At 40.5% G+C, this 19,587-nt stretch overlaps 1 protein-coding gene across 3 annotated transcripts in view; it reads left to right on the top strand.

Moving 5' to 3' along the window:
- The window catches only part of UBE4B (ubiquitination factor E4B), a 111,562-nt gene that overhangs the window by 33,184 nt on the left and 58,791 nt on the right, over nucleotides 1-19,587 (top strand). Inside the window, exons 3-8 of one of the 3 annotated variants that reach the window (XM_027110248.1) lie at nucleotides 2,438-2,573; nucleotides 9,080-9,167; nucleotides 10,224-10,368; nucleotides 12,094-12,322; nucleotides 12,787-13,203; nucleotides 13,919-14,062. In XM_027110248.1, the coding sequence (XP_026966049.1) occupies nucleotides 2,438-2,573; nucleotides 9,080-9,167; nucleotides 10,224-10,368; nucleotides 12,094-12,322; nucleotides 12,787-13,203; nucleotides 13,919-14,062 (1,159 nt within the window). Of the gene's footprint in view, nucleotides 1-2,437; nucleotides 2,574-7,134; nucleotides 7,345-9,079; nucleotides 9,168-10,223; nucleotides 10,369-12,093; nucleotides 12,323-12,786; nucleotides 13,204-13,918; nucleotides 14,063-19,587 lie in introns of those variants that run through there. The other 2 variants (XM_027110247.1, XM_027110246.1) reach the window with 2 other exon arrangements.

Below are 19,587 nucleotides of genomic sequence, written 5' to 3'. Positions count from 1 at the left end.
AAGAGACCCTCCATTTTTTTTAAGTTTAAGAAAGAAGTGGAGGGCTTCCTTGGTGGCACAGTGGCTGGGAGTCTGCCTGCCAATGCAGGGTACGTGGGTTTGAGCCCTGGTCCGGGAAGATCCCACATGCCGTGGAGCAACTAAGCCCATGTGCTACAGCTGCTGAGCCTGCGTGCCACAACTGCTGAGGCCCACACGCCTAGAGCCCGTGCTGCGCAACAGAAGAAGCTGCTGCAATGAGAGGCCCGTGTACCGCAACGAAGGAGTAGCCCCGGCTCGCTGCAACTAGAGAAAGCCCGCATGCATCAATGAAGACCCAACACAGCCAAATAAATAAATAAAAAGAAAGAAGTGGGGTCCCTCCTAGATTCTCGATGGTGTGTAGAGATTGGGGAACACTGGTAGACATAATAAATTCTGGGGAGAATTGCCCCACTTGAGCCTTGTGAAGATCATATGGAGGGTTGAGGAAAAAAAGAATTCAGATGATATTCTTGTTGTCTTATAAAAATATTGCAAATACAGTATATTAAACTATATGATATACTCTGGCATTCTATTACTATAGGGTTATTGTATACATAGTATAGCAGAGCACCCTATGTTACAAGTATAGTTACTTAAACAACTTATTGTAATTATCAATTTAATTTTAGAACTGGTTTTTACAAGGTGGAGATTTAAAAGCTGCTAAATTGATGTCCCATAAAAATTGTTGAACTTTATTATTTTATTAAAAAGTTGTCAGTCCTTTCAGTGTGGTAGGTAAAATGATATTCTCTTCAGGACATTGTTGATGCTCTGTTATTTACTCCTTCAGTAAATATTTATTGAGGACTTATTTTGGGTTACACTGGAATTGATGATTTAAAGTTTTACTGTCTTCTCTGAGCTTATTTCAAAATTCTCACTACATCAAATGCTTTTGGTATTTTACTTGAATCTACTTATGAATAGTAAAAATTTAGTTTCTCTTTCCCTCCTGAGTCCTGCAAAAGTTTTAATAAACAGGTCTGGGACTTCCCTGGTGGTGCAGTGGTTAAGAATCCGCCTACCAATGCCGGGGTCACAGGTTCGATCCCTGGTCCGGGAAGATTCCCACATGCCGCGGAGCAGCTAAGCCCGTGTGCCACAACTACTGAGCCTGCTCTCTAGAGCCAGCGAGCCACAACTACGGATCCCGCGCCACAACTACTGAAGCCCGCGTGCCCTAGAACCCGCACACCGCAACTACTGAGCCTGCGTGCTGCAGCTACTGAAGCCCACACACTCTAGAGCCCGTGCTCTGCAACCAGAGAAGCCACAGCAATGAGGAGCCCACGCACCGCAACGAAGAGTAGCCCCCGCTCGCCGCAACTAGAGAGGGCCCACGCGCAGCGACAAAGACCCAACACAGCCAAAAAAAATTAAAAATTAAAAAAAAAAACCAAACAGGTCCATGTTAAAACCTGCTGTCGGGCATGGATAAAGTCTTCAACGAAGAGAGACTTGAAAGGGTGGCGAGTGGACTTTCTTGGGATGCTGGGAGGGTTAAAGTTTCCTCCACTTGATAGTTGTTTCAGCTACAAGTGATAACTCAAATTGTTTTGTTTTTCTTTTTAAAATATATGAGCCATTTTCCTTTCAGCAACATAGGTATATATTTTTTAAGTACTTGAAAATGCCTGGGTAAACTTTTTTTTTTATAGAAAGATATTCATAGAGTTAAAGTAATTTTTAAAATTCTATGAAAAAGATGGTTTTGAAGACATTACTAGAAACACTGTGTCCCTGTGTGCCTGGCGGTGGTTCACTACACTGTGGGCTCTGTGAGGGCAAGGATGATGTCAGGATTTTTGTTTTCCCCAAACTATCACAAGATAAGATCTTCAGTTAATAAATGGATTGATCTGTATTTAAGGACATGGCTTAGATGGATCTCTTCGACATCTTATTATGAAAATTCTAAGCATACAGAGAAGTAGAAAGAATTTTGCAGTGAATGCTTATATACCCATCACCTAGATTCTACCATTAACATTTTACTGTATTTGTTTTATCATACATCTCTCCATCTGTCTGTCTCTCTATCCATTCACTAAGGTATCTTATTTTTGGTACATTTCAAGGATATTTCTGGACTGTCTTGGAAGCTGATTTGTACTCAGGGACCATAGTTTGAATTAGTGAAAGAGAAGGTGATGAGTTAGTTTTAGGTATCAGACGTAGCTCTGTAACTGACCTCATGTGATATCTGTTGATAAATTATGATTTCTTGCTAACATTCCTATGATTTTAATGTTCCTTCAACCTTCAGTGTAATATTCTGATAGAAAGTCCTCGGTTGCCAACTGTAATGATTGTGTGAATGCCAATTCTGTGTGTTTACTGTTGCCGTTACAAATAGCTTTGACGTTATCTCACATGAGACTTCACCTTTCATGTCTCTTCTGGTTAGGAGTAGCCCATCGAAGCCAGAGCAGTGAAGGAGTCAGTTCTCTCAGCAGCTCGCCCTCCAATAGCCTTGAAACACAATCTCAGTCTCTCTCACGTTCCCAGAGCATGGATATCGATGGAGTCTCTTGTGAAAAAAGGTAAAGTAAGCCAGTTTTCCAGTAAGCTGCTTTGTTGTTGGAAAGGGAAAGACCCATTCACTTTAATCTCTAGTCCAGTGGTCTCAAATGCCAGCCCAGAGATCCATGCCAGTCCTTAGCAAATCAGAGCTAAATATAATAAATTGAAAGGTCTTTGTTTTATTCTGAAATGTTCTGTATACCTTTTTTTGTTTTTGGTGTTGGAATGTCTTTTATGAAATAATGGTATAGGTGGTAAAAAAAAATTTTTTTTAATGTCTTTATTTTGTAAATGCAAAGTTGGCAAGCATAGGTCAGCCCCTAAAAATTTCTGCAAAGATTTACTGCTTGGTGAAATTTTAAAAGTTTGGAAGGGTATAGGCAGGTAAGCCCCATATTCTAGGAGCTCCATGAGGATCAGGGTGTCTTGGAGCAGAGCCTTCCTGTGTTGCAGGTGTGCTGTGACAAGATAACAGAGTCGCTGAAGCGTCGAGTACCCCTTGGGCAGCCAGACCTCCAGGGCCTGGCTCCTTTGCCCTCAAGCAGCCCCCTCTGTTTATGTCAGTGGGCCAGACAGATACCATTTTCTGTGTGTGTTAGGATACTGGGCTGTCGTGCACTTGGTGGGTTGGGGTGAGGAGCCAGGTCAGGGGTTACCCCGCATTAGGCAAGAATTCAGAAAGGACTACACTTCCAGGAAGAAGATCAAGTAGAAAAAAATCAACCCCATAGAGTAAAAACAATTGTGTTCTTATTGCCTTTGCTCTGAGTGGATGAATTTTTAAAAATCAAGTCAACTCTGCAATTTCTTGGCCAGTGGGTAACTTTCACATGGGTTTAGAACCTAAATTTACACTATCGTGGTAGTCTGAAAAATCTCAGGCTAAGAACTGTCATAGACAATGGACTCTCTAGTGTCTTTAGGCATCTACCAGATATAAACATAAATCATCCAAGTCTTTAGAAAATGTCCTTAGAAAAATTTCCAAGAAATATGAACTCATGGTCAAAAATTAAAGCACGCTAGAAAAAGCCACCATGAGTAAGAAGAGTCTGTAGAATCAATAAAAACAGAATTATTCACCTAGATGTTTTTGGGGGTTTGGAATTATCAAATACAGAATGTAAAATTTGTACGTTTAAATAAATTTAAGAGTATGGAAAACATGAATATGGTATAAGCAACTATAAAAACAACCAAGCACATTTGTAAAAGAACCAAATAGAATTTCTAGAAATGAAAATAATAAACAGTGGATTAAAATAACTAAAGAGAAATTAACAAATGGAATGATAGAGCTGAAGAACTTATCCAGAGTGTACCACAAAGAGAAAAAGAACTGAAAAATATGAAGGGTATTTAGAAATATAGAGGACACAGATCCAATATATATCTAATAGAAATGTCAAAAGGAGAGAATAGGCAGACTGGGAGATTCCCCACCCTTCTCCTTATTCCATGTTTTTTCCTCTGCTGGTTTGGAAGCCATTATCAAAAAGGTAAATGGCTGAGGATTTTTCTGGAGTTGATAAATGTTATGAATCCTCTCAGATCAGGAAGCCCAACAACTCACGAGCAGATTAAACAAAGAGAAATTCATATCCAGACATTTTATAGTAAAATTGCAGAACACCAAAGACAAAGACGTTTAAAGCAGCCGGAGAGAAATGAGAGATTATCTACAAAAGAACAATAGATAGATGTCTCAGTGATGGAGGCCAGAGGATGGTGGAAGTAGCATTAAGTGCTGAGAGAAAGTAACTGTCAGCTGGGAATTATGTGCCCTTGTGGAACTATCTTTTAAGAGCAGGGGTGAAATAAAGACATTTATAGATTTAAAAAACAAACTAGAACAACCTGATAGTCTGCCACCGGAAGACCCGAACTTTTAACAGATGCAGTTTAAGACGAAGGAAAATGGTCTCAGGACTAATGTCTGAGATGCAAGAAGGAAAGATGAGTCAAGAAAATATTAAATATGTGGTAACCCTAAACACTGATGGTGTAAGACAGTAATAACAGTTTATGAAATAGGATAGGGGGAGAGAAGTAGATCATCAGGTCGATCTAACATACTGAACAGCAGTAGCAGGTAAGCCGGAAGGGGAGTGACTTGTATGCTTGGGCGAGGGGTAAAGACAGTGGCCAACTTTTAGATTTTGAGTTAAGAATACTTGATAAAGTTTCAAGGGTAACCACTGAAAGAATAGAAAGAGTTTATTTTCAAACCAGCAAAGGGAAAATATGGAATTGGGGTGGGTAGGGAGGGGGTTTAAGTCAATTCAAAGAAAGAGAAGAAAGAAACACAGATTTTAAAAAAGGCAAACAGCACAAAATAAGATGGTTAAAAGAAATGAAAATACGTCAGTAATCACAGTAAATCACAGTGAAACGTCAGGTTGGATTAAAAACAAAATAGAAGACAGCTTTATTCTTGTTTACTGAAGGCATACCTGAAACATTAGGTTAGAGAAAGTTTGAAAATAAAAGAAAGGGAAAAATATATACCGGGCAAAAATACTAAACAAAAGAAAATTGGGGAAAGTATATTAATAAATTAGACTTTGTCACAAAGTATTACTAGAAATAAGCACTGTACAGTGATAAGTGTTTAGTTCACCAGTAGGATATAACAGTTTCCAAAGTATATGCACTTAGTAATGTGATAGCAACATGAAATAAGGCAAATCTTGATAGAACTAGAGGAGATTGACACAGACATCATCATAATGGGAGGTTTTTAACATGTCTTCTTCAGTCATCAATAGAGCAAAGAGAATAAACATCAGTAAGCATATGGACAAATTAAACAACACAGCTAACAAGTTTGATCAAATTGAAAGTACAGAATTTGGCACTCTGCAGTTGGAGAATACACATTCTTTTCTGATAAGATCCATTGACCCAGAGGTTTCAGGAGTCAGAATCATACAGATCACGTTTTCTGACATTAGCTTAGATAATTATATAAGGTAAAAAAATCTTTTAAAAACCCATCATGAATTTGGAAATTTTAAAAACAGATCATGCTTCTAAATACAAGTCAAAGAAGAAATCATAATGGAAATTTGGAAGTATCTAGAACTGAACAATAACAAATATTACATACCATCATTTGTGTGTTGCAGCTAATGTGCTTCTTAAAGAGAATATAAAGCTATAGATAATACATTAAAAATGAAAAATGGAAAAAGAATATCAATAAATATTGGGAATAAAACCCCTTTTCTTGGAATACTTTTCCTCTGGATATGTGCATGGCTAACCTCCTTCATATTTTTGCCCAGATAGCATTTCAGTGAGGTCACCCCATTTAAAAGGGGGAAAGCCCTGCCCTCTCAATTGCCTTTTCCCTGCTCTGTTTTCTTTAATTTTTCCATAGCATTTATCATATACTATATGCTTTCTTTATTGTTTATTATCTTTGTCCCTTTAACTAGAATGGAAGCTCCATGATGCAGGGATTTTTTTGTCTGTTTGTTTGTTGGCATCTCAGACACCTGGAACAGTGCCTGCATAGAACGGGCACTCAGTAATACTTGTTACTGAAAAAGAATTCTGCGAAAAATGTAAATATGCAGGATGCACATAAATTTCAAAATTTGGATGAAAATCAAATTCCTAGAAAAACACATTCTCCCAAAATTGACTCAAGAAAAAAGAGAGAACCTGAATAATCAAAAAAACGTGAAATAAATTGAATCAGTATTTTAAAATTTTCCAAAGAAAGCACGTTTCTTATATGATTTTATAGGTAATTCCAGCATTCCAACTTTACACACATTTTTCAGGTAATTTTTAAACTTACCAGATCAGTTTACGAGACTAATATGACCTTAAGGTACAAAACCAGACAAGAATAACGTAAAAGAAGAAAATTAATTACATGGTAATCATGCTTATGAACATATTTGCAAAAGTCTGAAGATATTGGCAAATCAAATACTGCAGCACATAAAAAGAAGACAAAACATCTATGGGGCTAGATGCCAGGAGAGCAGTTACTGTGGGCTAGCGTAGTAGTGATTGAAAGGGTCATGAGGGGGGACTTTTGGGGTGCTGGTAATGTTCTGTTGCTTGATCTGGGTGTCGGTTACATTAGTATGTTTCCTTTGTGAAACCATTCAGCCAAACACATCATGTATGCACATTTCTGTATATTTCAACTAAAAGATTAGTTAAAAAAAATAATATAACATGACCAACTTGGGTTTATCTTAAGAATGCAAAGGTGCTTTAACATTAGAAAATCTATAAATATTATTCACCACATTATATATTAAATAGAAAAGCCATATAATCTTGGAAGTTGCAAAGGTTTGATACAATTCAACATTGATTCATGGTAAAAATCTTAGCAAACAGGAGACAGAAAGTTGCATCCTTAAACTGTAGGGCAGAGACAGAGTTCACCAAATATTCCACAGGCTCCCCTGCATTTCCAGTCTCCTTTGCCATCAGATTGGGGCCAATTAACTAGTTCTGTCCAGTAGACTTGTGAATGGAAGTGACATGTGTCACTTTTAGGTGAAGGCGGTTGAGCCGATGATCCTCCTCCATCCCTCTCTTCTCTTGCTCTAGTGACCTTGGAGGCTGTATATTGCAGACGGCATAGATTAAAGATGGCGTAAGGTTGCTTCACTCGTCAAACTTTGCGGAGGCAAGAAACAAACCCTTATAGTGTGAAGCCTCTAAGATTGCAGAGTGTATGTGTTACTACAACATAGCCTCTTATTCTCACTAATATAAAGGACATCTACCAAAAAACCACAGCAGCTCTCATACTCAGTGGTAAGAAATTAGAAGCATTCTCTTTAAAATCAGGAATAAAAAAAGGATGAGTGCTGTTTCTGCTTCTATTCAACATGGGATCCTACCCACTGCAGTAAAGCAAGTTAGGATTGGAGTGAAAGAAACAAAACAGTTATTATTTGGAGATAAAACGATTGCCTTATAAGCCCAGTGTATAAGTAAACAAGTAGCTTATAAGAGGTCTGTGTCTGAAGTCAGTTACATTACTATGTACTCGCAACAAATTAGAAAACTTAACTCTTAAAAAGGCCCGTTCACAATTTCATTTAAAAATATTTGGTGCTGGGCTTCCCTGGTGGCGCAGTGGTTAAGAATCCGCCTCCCAATGCAAGGGACACGGGTTCGAGCCCTGGTCTGGGAAGATCTCACATGCTGTGGAACAACTACGCCTGTGCGCCACAACTACTGAACGTGGGCTCTAGAGCTCGTGAGCCACAACTACTGAAGCAAGCCCGCACGCCTAGAGTCCATGCTCCGCAACAAGAGAAGCCACCGCAATGAGAAGGCCGCGCACCACAACAAAGAGTAGCCCCCCCGTCACAACTAGAGAAAGCCCGCACGCAGCAGCAAAGACCCAACACAGCCAAAAAAAAAAAAAATATATATATATATATATATATGTATGTATGTATGTATGTATGTATATATGGTGCCTAAGGATAAATTTAGCAAAAGAAGTGGAAGACTTAGGGAGAAAATTATCAAAGATTATTGAAAGAAGACCTTAAACACTTGGAGAGAGGTACCTTGTCCATGGATAGATCAGTAACATAATGAGGTCTTTTCTTCCCAATTTGATCTACAGAGTCAGTGAAATTCTAGTCAGAATCCCAACAGGAGTTTTAAGGAACCCGTCAAGCTGATTCTTAAGTATGTGTGGAAGAGCAAAGGGCCAAGAATGGCCAAGACTCTCCTGAGGCAGAAGAATAAGGTAGAGGCGTTGACCTAGCATATAGCAAGGTTTATTGTGAAGTCGTAGTAAGTACAACACAGTGGTATTGGCTCAGGGACAGACAGATTGTCTAATGGAACAGCAATGAGTATCCAGAAGGAGACCTGCACACGTATGACAGTTGGACATATGACGTAGGTGATTTCATATTGGTGTTGAAAAGGATGGTCTTTTCAATAAGTGGTGCTGGGACAGTTATTTAATGTGGGGGAAATAATATATGTACTTCACCAGATTTTGTAATCAGGCTCTGATTGATTGTATATCATTTAGAAATAGTAATGTATAGAAAACCTGCTCTTAATTTTTGTTTTTGAAAGTGAGCCTAAGAAAATAACAACTTGAGGAAAATATTTCCAACAATATTATTATTATTTTTGAAAGTGAGCCTAAAGAAATGACAACTTGGGAAAAATATTTTCAACAAGAATGATAGAATGTTTATATCCTAATATATGAAGAGCTCTTAAAAATTAATGAGAAAAAAGATGAACCTTTATTATTTTGCTTTCCTGACTGATTTTGATTGATAGTTTAAAACTTTTCCCCAGGGAATTCCCTGGCAGTCCCATGGTTAGGACTTGGTGCTTTCAGTGCTGAGGGCACAGGTTGAATCCCTGGTCGGGGAACTAAGGTCCTTTAAGCCATGTGGCACGGCCAAAAAAAAAAACCACAAAAAACAAAAACTTTTCCTCAACCAGTAGCTATGACATTGGGTGGATTTATCTAAGGTGAAAGACTGATTGTCTTTTATACTTAAAGCATGTCCCAGGTGGATGTGGATTCAGGAATTGAAAATATGGAAGTTGATGAAAATGACCGAAGAGAAAAAAGGAGCCTCAGCGATAAGGTTGGTAAGAGATGAAGCCCTTGCTTCTGTTTTTAGTTACAGGTAATATAAATAAACACTGCTTCATGTCTTGTATCTGTAAAGTCCATGAGAGAATGCCACCCCAAACCAGCAGATCCTGTTTAGTTGACTGGGTTTTTTCTTTTACTTTTTTCAGGAAAAGTGGGTAGCCTTGATCACCCTTATTAGTGGAAGTATAACTCAGTCCTTTTACCTGATAAAAATCCTTCAGTTATCTTTGTTTCAGGTCCATGTTTTTTTTCAGTAAATGTTAGCAAATAATTTAGAGCTAATTTGAATTTTTTTCTGTCTGTCTTTAATTGCTTAAGCAAGTAGGTCATCACATCTTTGGTTGTATTCTGAGGGAAATGACTGGGAATTGAAGCAAGAATGTGAGGAAACAGGAGGCTTTTATATTTTGTTATCATCTGAGCCTTAGTTCCCTATATTTAGAAAAAGGATTTTTTGGGTTTTTGGTGTGTGTCATGGTGTAGAACTGGTAGAGATAATTGCATCACTTTCTGTTCAGTAAATTATTGGTGTTCAGCAACATTATTAGAAGCTGGGCTGTAGCCTCCTGGTGATGCAGTGCTTTATTTTGTATAGGTTTTGAGTGTTTACAAAGTTCTTTCATATATGATACTTTCTGTGATGGAAAGTAGTGAAAAACATTGAATTCTGGAAACATTTCTAGAGAAAAATTGGTTGTATACCTAGAATGTCAACCTGGTCTTTTAGCATTCAGAAAAGTAAATAAATGGGATATATGTACATCCTTTATCACTGTCTTCCTTGGCAATTCCTGATAACAATCCTGCTGGTTTATACTCCACCCACCCCATAGACTTGCGTTGTAAGCTCGTGAGACCTACATGTTGTAACCTTGAAGTCATAGTAGCAAGTTTATTTTTCCCTAAATCAGTAGGTGAATAGTTTTATGCATTTCTAAAATATCCTCATTTGTAAAAAATTAAATCAGAATTAGGTATTTCTATTAAAGTCTAACTCACACCTCCTACTACTTGAAATTAACCCTCAAATCTTCTTCCTCACAAGGAGCCTTCATCAGGTTCTGAAGTGTCTGAAGAACAGGCCTTACAGCTGGTCTGTAAGATCTTCCGTGTCTCCTGGAAGGACCGGGACAGAGATGTCATCTTTCTTTCTTCTCTTTCTGCACAATTTAAGCAGAACCCAAAAGAAGGTAGGAATCAAGCTCAGCTGTCTTATTTCAGAGCCCTTAATAGAAAACCAGGATGAAAAATCTTTTGTCTTTCCCTCCTATCCACATTCATTGTCTTGCTTTGCAGTTGTATTTTTGATTACAGGGATACTTCTTGATGAGGCCACTGCTGTTTGGCTACTTTCCACCTATCTTATTGATAAATTATTTTTTTTACTTTTTTGATTTCTCTAAAAGAAAACCGTATAAATAAGTTAATGGTCTCTACTGTCTCAGGGTTGAAGTTTTTTCCTTTGCAATAGGAAGGTGCTTAGAGAGAGCATTAGTGCCTCTTATACTCTGGGCAGGAGTATACTGGGTAGTCTCCGGGGATCCTGAGAGAGGCGCTCTGGATGGCCTATGCCTGCTGTAAGTGCCTCCCGGGTCATATGGAGACAGTGGAGTAAATCGGCTTGATTAAACTGCTTAGCAAGATAGCACATGTTGATATTTTGCAGTGTTTACAGGATTCTATTTTAAGAGGCTACACTAAACCACACTTACAGCAAAGTAATAAAACTCTTAGCAAGATACCAGTATTACAGGGCACACTCACTTTTCTCTACAGCAGTCATTTCGAGAACAGAAGAGGGAGGGGAAGTGCGCCAGAGTGTTCTTCTACGTATCACTAGTGTATAACCTCCCTGATGGCAGGAATTTTTGTCTGTTTTGCTCACTGATGTATTCCCAGTGCCTGCACTTAATAATCCCTCAGTAGATACATTTTAAATGAGTGAATGAACATCAAGGAGATTGCATTCCCTTTTCTCTGCTGCTTGTCTTCCATGACAGACATGCGTGCGCGCGCGTGCGCACACACCCACACACACCCACACACATGAGTCCTCTGTGTTCCTGGTGGATGGACAGTTTACTTCTGACTTCACTGAGATCTTCTTAACTCTGGTTATAGAGATGAGCTTAGCAACCATGAGTTTCAAAACCCTGCCACTTGTAATTATTGTAACTGTTAAGATTCTTAAATCTGTCCAGTACATATATAAGTGGTAATTTTTAATAACAAATCAGATAAGATTTACATGGGTTAGACATTTTATTTATTTAGTAATATTTAAAATATATCTAAAGACCTACAGTAAAGCAGTTGGGAGCTGCAAAGAATAAGAAGGAAGCTAGAAGACAAGAGTCTGCTCCAGAAAGGCAGGTGGTGACTAAATATTAGACCCTTCATAAAATACTTTGAACTTTGTACTTAACAGTTTAACTATATAAACATACAGAGGTGAAGAAATAGTAACCCAGTTTGCATTTCTAGTGTGATAAACTAACCTCTGTAGTTGGGAGTAGCTTCTTTTTATAGTTAATATATATCAGCAGTGACTCTCATCAGCTGGGCTCCAGTTCTTTTTTGTTTTTTTTCTAATAAGCTTTCTGTTTTGGAATAATTTTAGATTTACCAAAAGTTCTAGAGATAGTGCAGGGAGTTCCTATATACACTTCACGCAGTTTTCCCTAATGTTAACATCTTACATAACCATAGTATATTTGTCAGAACTAAGATCTTACTGTTCACTAAACTCCAGACCTTATTTGGATTTCACCAGGTTTTCTACTGACGTCCTTCTACTGTTCCAGAATCCAACCCAAGATACCACATCGAACTTCTCTGGTTCACTTTGGCTTATTCAAGGACTGTGTGTATGAAGAACCATGTGTAACCTCTTCTTTATTCTGCCTTTCCAACAGTGTTCTCTGATTTTAAGGACTTGATTGGCCAGATTTTAATGGAAGTGCTAATGATGTCCACTCAGACTAGAGATGAAAACCCATTTGCCAGTCTGACAGCCACATCCCAGCCAATTGCAGCGGCAGCTCGGTCACCAGACAGAAATCTCATGCTAAATACCGGCTCCAATCCAGGAACAAGCCCCATGTTCTGCAGCATGGGTTCCTTCGGTGCCAGCTCTTTATCTAGGTCGGTGTGGTTCTTTTTGCACATGTCATTGGTGGTAAAATAGCCAGGAAGTATGTAAGAGAAGGGAATGTTCATTTGTGGGCCTGTCATGCAGATTATGACATGTATTGTGTTTGGGGGATGGATTGACTCATTGAGGAGATATTGTCTCTTCCACTTGGGTCTCTGTGGCTTTCCATGGTTAGGCTACTGGTAAGTTAAGTTTTAGGAACAAATGACTGTGTATAGTATATTATTCTCTGGAAAGAAGGCTTTCTCATATTATAAGTATAGCCTCTAAATCAGTGCGGCAGTCTACTTACAGTTATTTAGGTGAGTCTCTAAAAGATCTCTATACTTGAACACTTAGAGATATGAAGTGCAATTATACTATTCTTTAAAAACATGATATTTTCCATTTTAGTTATTTATCTCAAGCTTTTCTTCAATTTTCTCTCCTTTCCTCCCTTTCTCAACTCGTTTAGCCTCTATGAGACTAGCCCAGCTCCCAGCATGAGTGTCTGGAGCTCTGTGCCAATGATGAGTCTGCCTCTGGCCCCCCCGTCCCGGGCAGCCAGCCAGGCGTCCACTCCTCCCGCTTCCCTCAGTCCTCACGGCGCAGCTGCAGGGACACCTGCGGGAAGCCAGCCCTCGTCTCCGCGGTACCGGCCCTACACTGTCACCCACCCCTGGGGGTCGTCATCTTCTCCTGCCCCGCGGTCCTCGGGCAGCTCCATCCTGTCGAGCTCCCCAGGCCTGCCCACCCCAGCTAGTAGCCCTCAAGCCGTGCCCGCCAGCTCCTCCCGACAGAGACCCACCGGCGCGGGGCCACCTTTACTGTCCGCCTCATCCGGTGCGGGTGCCATGAGCAGACGGCCCTCCTCCCTAAGGAGCTCTCCTAGGTATCTATGCAGCAGGAGAGTCGGGTGCGTGTTTGCAGTGCAGGGAGAGGAGATTAACACGGTTTGGAAGAACTGTCGTGTGGCACTGACCTCAGTTACCTGTGTTTCTCTGTTTGGGGTCATTAACCCGCGTGTCTAACTGGTTCGGTAGACTCGTGCCCCGAGTCCACGCCCAGCCAGGCTTCAGTCACATCAGAAAGTATGGGTTGCTTGATGGTGAGACCCTTTCTTCCCTTCTTCCCCCTCACTCTTCCTCCTTCCTGTACAAAATAAAAAGAAGTCACTTGGTGTTTGAAATCGAGTGCACATGTCATGCCTCCTGACAAATGAATTTCAGAGACTGGCCAGCTTGTATTTGAGAGTTGGGGCTCACAGGACCACTTTTCCACGTTTCGTACTGTTGCTAATCATAGTTGAAATACAGTCAGACCAAGGGGTTGAGGGAGCAGATCCCTTACCTCTGGCAAGTGGTTATGCCTTGACACTTTGTTTTCAGCCCCTTAGAAAGAAGCAGTATCGTGACTCCATTAATCCGCGCCCTCCACCCCTCAAGGGTTCCTATGCCTTTGTATAATTTAGGTGAATTATTTTTCTGCATGTCAGTAGACAAAACTTGTAGCGTAAGATTTCATTAAAAGGCCAGCAATTGTAAAAGCTTTCCTCCTCTCTGTTTTCCTTTGTTCCCTGATGACTTTTTTTGCTTTTGTTACGGTAGTATGTACGACAGTCCTTTCTCCTTCCTCTTCCTCGCACTTTCTGGGGACAGTAGTGATGAAGATGGAGAAGAAGATGATGATGATGGTGATGATGAAGGTGGTGGTGGTGGTGATGAGTTTTCTTGTGTCCAGTTTGGGTCCAGGTATCAGAGGAATGGAGTCTTACCCCTGCATGTGCCTAGGTGCTTAGGAACTAACTTTTATAAGTCTTAATTAGAGGTGTGCTTTGAATCCAAACAGGATAGGGTCAAATGACTCCAGGTGGCCTGAAAAGTCAAGATGTGAGAAACTTTGCATGTACTAAAGCATTAGGACCTTCTCATGGGGTAAAGTGGTACATAGAAAAAAATTTCATAGTTGTTGCCTGACAAGTTTGGAGAAAAACTTACATGTAATCATTTGTCAAGAACATGAACAGGATCAGTCATCGTTAAGATCAAAGAGTAAAGATCAGTCATCATTCAGTTCACCCACCCTAAGATCTAAAATGAGAGGCCCTCCATTTATCTGTTGGAAGAGTATTCTTAGGAGCTGCCAGGTGTGAGCAAAATCTACTCTGGGAGGCATGTTCTCTTACGTACAGTTGCATGGATTGCTGCTAGTTAGGAATGGCAGAGGGGCTGGAACTTGTGTGTGTGTGTGTGAGTGTGTGTGTGTGAGTGTGTCCCTCCAGCTCACTCCGGGCAGTCCACTGAAGAGCATGTGGGGTCATACTGTCTGGTACAACTGTGATGCTGCTTTCACTTCTTTTTTTTTTTTTTCTTTCAATAAATGTTTTAAATTTTATTTATTTATTGTTGGCTGTGTTGGGTCTTCATTGCTGCATTCTGGCTTTCTCTAGTTGCAGCAAGCGGGGGCTATTCTTCATTGCCGCTTGCGGACTTCTCATTGTGGTGGCTTCTCTTGTTGCGGAGCATGGGCTCTAGGCTTGCAGGCTTCAGTAGTTGTGGCACGCAGGCTCAGTAGTTGTGGCTCACGGGCTCTAGAGCGCAGGCTCAGTAGTTGTGGCACACGGGCTTAGTTGCTCCGCGGCATGTGGGATCTTCCTGGACCAGGGCTCGAACCCGTGTCCCCTGCATTGGCAGGCGGATTCTTAACCACTGCGCCACCAGGGAAGTCCCGCTGCTTTCACTTCTAATCTTAAATTTTGCTAATCATTCACCTCCTTGGCCTTGGTAAAGCCAAACCGTATTTGTTTAGACGGCCTGTGGAATGGCAGCAGAGGCTAAAGCATAGCTCATGATGTTGCTGAATGTTCACCCCTGAAAACCGAGTGAAAGAGACCGCTTGGGTCTTCTAGGTGACTTTGAACAAGAAAATATAATAGCCCCGTCTTTCTAACCCTCCCACTCATTGTCTTACAATTTTGCTCTTAAATTGAAGTTTCCTCTGTACCAAGTTGATATTTGTGCCCAGCAGTGTTCAAAAATAGCTCCAGGCTATAAATAGAGACAGCCGTAGGAGTGAGGTATGCTGCATTCAATTGGTCGGTGTTCAGAAGCATCATTAGAGGGTGTATAAAGAGAGAGGGGTGTTGGTGCAACGTCGAATACTGATTCAGGAAGGTCAATATTTGTATTAGGCTGAGCGTTGTATCACTGTTTCTCAAGTAAATTTCCCACAGATAGAAGTGTCTTTTTCATGTAGATAAAGTCCTCATCCATGACTGTAGTAATGCAGCAGACATCCTTGTCAGGAATCAATTTCTGTACCTGAAAAAAGTGCTTTATTATCTGTTTTACTGTAAGCTATCTGTGGGAGAAACGCTGTCTCTCCCGGGCCTGTTGAATTCCAGCTTCCTCTAACAAAGATACCAGAATTGTATGCTGCTTTCACTGACTCCGCTCTAGACTTATAACATCCCAACCTTGTCTCAGATCTAGACTTGATAAGGAGAAATAAATCTTACCGATTATGTACTCGTAGCTGCGAATAGTTATGAGCATCACCTGCCGGGTACTGTGTCAGCTCTCAACCTACGTTATCACTCGCATCCTCACAGCACCGCCCCTAGTTACTGCCAGGAAACGTGGGTACAGGGAGGTTAGTCACACAACTAGTACGAGGCAGAGCCTGAGTCCAGAACTCACATTCCTCCCACCATACCCAGCTGCCTCTGGCTTCTCCATCTTTGCCCAGTGGGACTTGTGTTGTTCTCATTCCTTACGAGTTATTTCGCTGCCCAGAGTTTACACATCTACTCAGTTCCTTGGCAAGAAAGTGCCAACATTTTACTCCTTAATTACAAAATTCCACTCCAGTCAGCTGGCAGGTCCTTTGCTGGCTGTTCAAATGAAATCTGATCTGTCCAGGTTTTAGAAATTACAGATTCTGAATCTATATCAGAATCTATATCAAAAAGAATGTAGAAGGACAGGGCGTATTCATATATAACTGATTAAACAAATAGAGAAGAACTTGAGAATGCACGTAGTGTCAGAACCAAGAAGTAGCAGAAAAATCTGATTAATTTGGGCAGTCGGTGAAGAGTTTTTTTCTTTCCCCTTTTCTAATTGATCTTAGAATTTTATTTACTTTGAAGTAAGCACTTTTAACACCCACTTCTCGCCTGGTAAGATCAATGTCATAGAAGCAGCAGTCAAGGGGGCTTGTTTCTGTCTCCCTTTGTGCTTGCCCAGTGGAATCGATGGGTTGTACATCTTTTGTGAAATAGTTAGGACATACATTCCTATGTTAATTATTTATAGTGGTGATAATAAGGGTTAATTTAAGAAAGGCAAAAACATTCCTTCTAGACTGTTTCGTAGTGCTCTGTGAAAAAAGCTATAAGAATTATAAGGAACTACTTCCTGCAGGAATGGAAATGAGTGAAGTGAGAGTTATCTTTGTAATAAATATAACAAAGGAATTATTCTGCGGAAACGTTTTCTGATTGTTTCCTAGGAAGTTGAGGACTAGAAAGAAGTTTTTCTTTCGTTTATTGGGTTCTTCTTCTCACTGCTCAGATATTTCAGTGAAGGAGATCAAATCTTGCAAGTCCTGAGCCTATGTGAATAGAGAAAGAGAAAACTAGCAAATAGGGGAAAACATTGACCTTTCCCCTCTTATTTCTGCTGACCATCACTATTTGGAGATGAAGCAACAGAGATGGTCGAAAGGAAATCGTTCTGCCATGTCTGTCCCCCAAACCCTCCAGTGATTTCCCTTCTCCCACAGAGTAAGACCCAAAGCCTCTCACCCTGGCCTGCAAGACAGTGCATCCCACATGTACACACACACACACACACACACACACTCACATTCACACTCACATACTCTTCCTGCCCCTTTCTGTCACCCATACTCTGCCTTTCTTTTCCTTCATAGCACTTAAAGCACTTCTATACTATTTTTGTTTTTAATTGTCTTCTCTCTGTAATGTAGTTGGCATATAACAAGGTCTTTATCTGTTTGATTCAGTGTACTGTCCCCAGGACCTTCGACAGTGCAGACATTTGTTCAGGGAATTTACATGGCTTGACCCTGCCCAGCTCTGCCTTTGCCTTGCATCTAGAAAATATACCATTCCAAAGTCTGCATCTAAAAAAGTAATAAAATAGGGTGATTATTCCCATAATAGAAGAACGGAAACTGCGATGGAATCCTTTTAAGAAACAAGTTTTCTTGGTACATTTAAAATGGGACTCAATTTGCACAGATCTGATGCATGTATAAATCCCCAGAAATATTTTCATTGTGTTTTCAGAAGGATTCAGCTGTATTTCCAATATGTGAAGTAATTAAATTATTCAGTTGGATTGTTGATGTCGTTATCAGAAAAATGGTTCACATGTTCTCCCAAGGGAGGTGTAATTTTATAGATACTCTTAGGACTTAAACATGACATATTTCCAGTGTCACATTCCGTGTTACGGTTGTAAAAGCATCATGAATTTCATAACAACTTCTTCAGGAAAAAAATGAAATACTATTTTAAAACAGTTAAAAATGTCCATTGATAGCATAAATTTAATGCATATAAACTGTACACCCCTTGCTCCTTCAGTATCACATTCAAAATTTGAGTTCAACTCTTTGAGTTCAAACCTAGAGATCCTTATAAACCGGTTTTGACCACTGACAATCATGCACATCCCTGGTGACACTGGCCGCTTTGCATACCTGTGCTCATGATCTACTTCGGCACCCTTAGGACTGATCTTATAATTTGGAAGCATATTGACGAACACTAGGGTTTATTCTATGTTTTCTGTTTAGTTAAACTTACGTTTCTTTTCTTTCTTTCTTTCTCTTCTCTTGAAAGTCACTTGGAAGTGTTGTTTGGTCCCTGACAGATGATCACAGCATACATCAACGTCTTTTATCTTTGAAACTTCTCTTAAACATTCTGAGTGTCTCTCATTGCCTTGCCTGGCGGTCTCGTACACACCCTGTCATTTTTCATGCCTTTGCGAAATGTTCGTGAAGGCATTTCGGTTGACTTTGAGGTGTTCAGATCTAAGTTAAAATGAAAGGGGACATTTTGGCTGAGAATGGAACCCAGTGTCAGTGCATCAGCAGCCACCAGCTAAGCGCGTTGACTTCCCACAGTCGTTCACAGGCACAGCATCAGACTGACTCCTTGCAACTGGCAAGGACCTATTGGCATCAAATATCAGATGCTTTCCATTCCAGAGGTGTAAAAATGTGAGAAAGATGGGGCTTATTATCAAGGAAATGTATAGTTTAAATACTTCATTTTAAACACGAGGAAGATCTATTTTCAGTGTCATCTGTGAGAGCTTTTCAAAGGGACTTTAACCTTAACTGTGTATAGTTATAAGCCTGTGTTAGCAAATTTCATCTTCGGGAAGTGCAGTGAATATAGTCCCTGAGTCACTAACCTCAGATGGAAGAGGGAGGGATAGCAGATAGCTTGAGAGCGGGATCGTGGCAGGTAAAGCCAAATATCTTTCTCCCCTGTCTCCTTCTGGGGATTCACCACACTACTTATATTTATGGGTGGGTTTTTCGGTTTTGTTCTTATGTTTTGTTTTGTTTTTTTCCTTTGCTTCATTACAGTCCTCATCTTTCTGTTGTCAGGTCAATTAACAGATAACAGATCTTACCATACCATGAACTGTAGCCCAAAATTTAAGTGGTGTGAAGACACAAGAATTGTTTTTGGTTTTTTGAGGTGTCCCACCCTGGGCTGCCCATCTTTGTCTCTGGTGAGGCACTTTGTGGGTGGCTCCATTACCTGCCCAGTCAGGAGGGCGTTGGCTGCCTTGTGCTTTTTTTTTTTTTTTTTAATATATTTATTTATTTTGGGCTGTGTTGGGTCTTCGTTTCTGTGCGAGGGCTTTCTCTAGTTGTGGCAAGCAGGGGCCACTCTTCATTGCGGTGCGTGGGCCTCTCATTGTTGCGGCCTGTCTTGTTGCGGAGCACAGGCTCCAGACGCGCAGGCTCAGTAGTTGTGGCCCACGGGCCTAGTTGCTGCGCGGCATGTGGGATCTTCCCAGACCAGGGCTCGAACCCGTGTCCCCTGCATTAGCAGGCAGATTCTCAACCACTGCGCCACCAGGGAAGCCGTGCCTTGTGCCTTTGACTGCTTCTCAGCCTCCCCTCCTCCCTTCCCTTCTGTCAGACCTATGTAGTAAGTAAGTTGTAAGAATTCAGGTTTACGAGACTCTGGCCTGAGAGCCTTGGATTTAAAGCCTTGCTATTG

The sequence above is a fragment of the Aethalodelphis obliquidens genome, unplaced genomic scaffold (genome assembly GCF_003676395.1).
Source record: "Aethalodelphis obliquidens isolate GAN/ISIS:26980383/991018 unplaced genomic scaffold, ASM367639v1 scaffold9, whole genome shotgun sequence".
Classification (NCBI taxonomy): domain Eukaryota; kingdom Metazoa; phylum Chordata; class Mammalia; order Artiodactyla; family Delphinidae; genus Aethalodelphis; species Aethalodelphis obliquidens.
The sequence above is the reverse complement of the archived record's forward strand: the minus strand, read 5'-3'. Positions and strand labels throughout refer to the sequence as shown.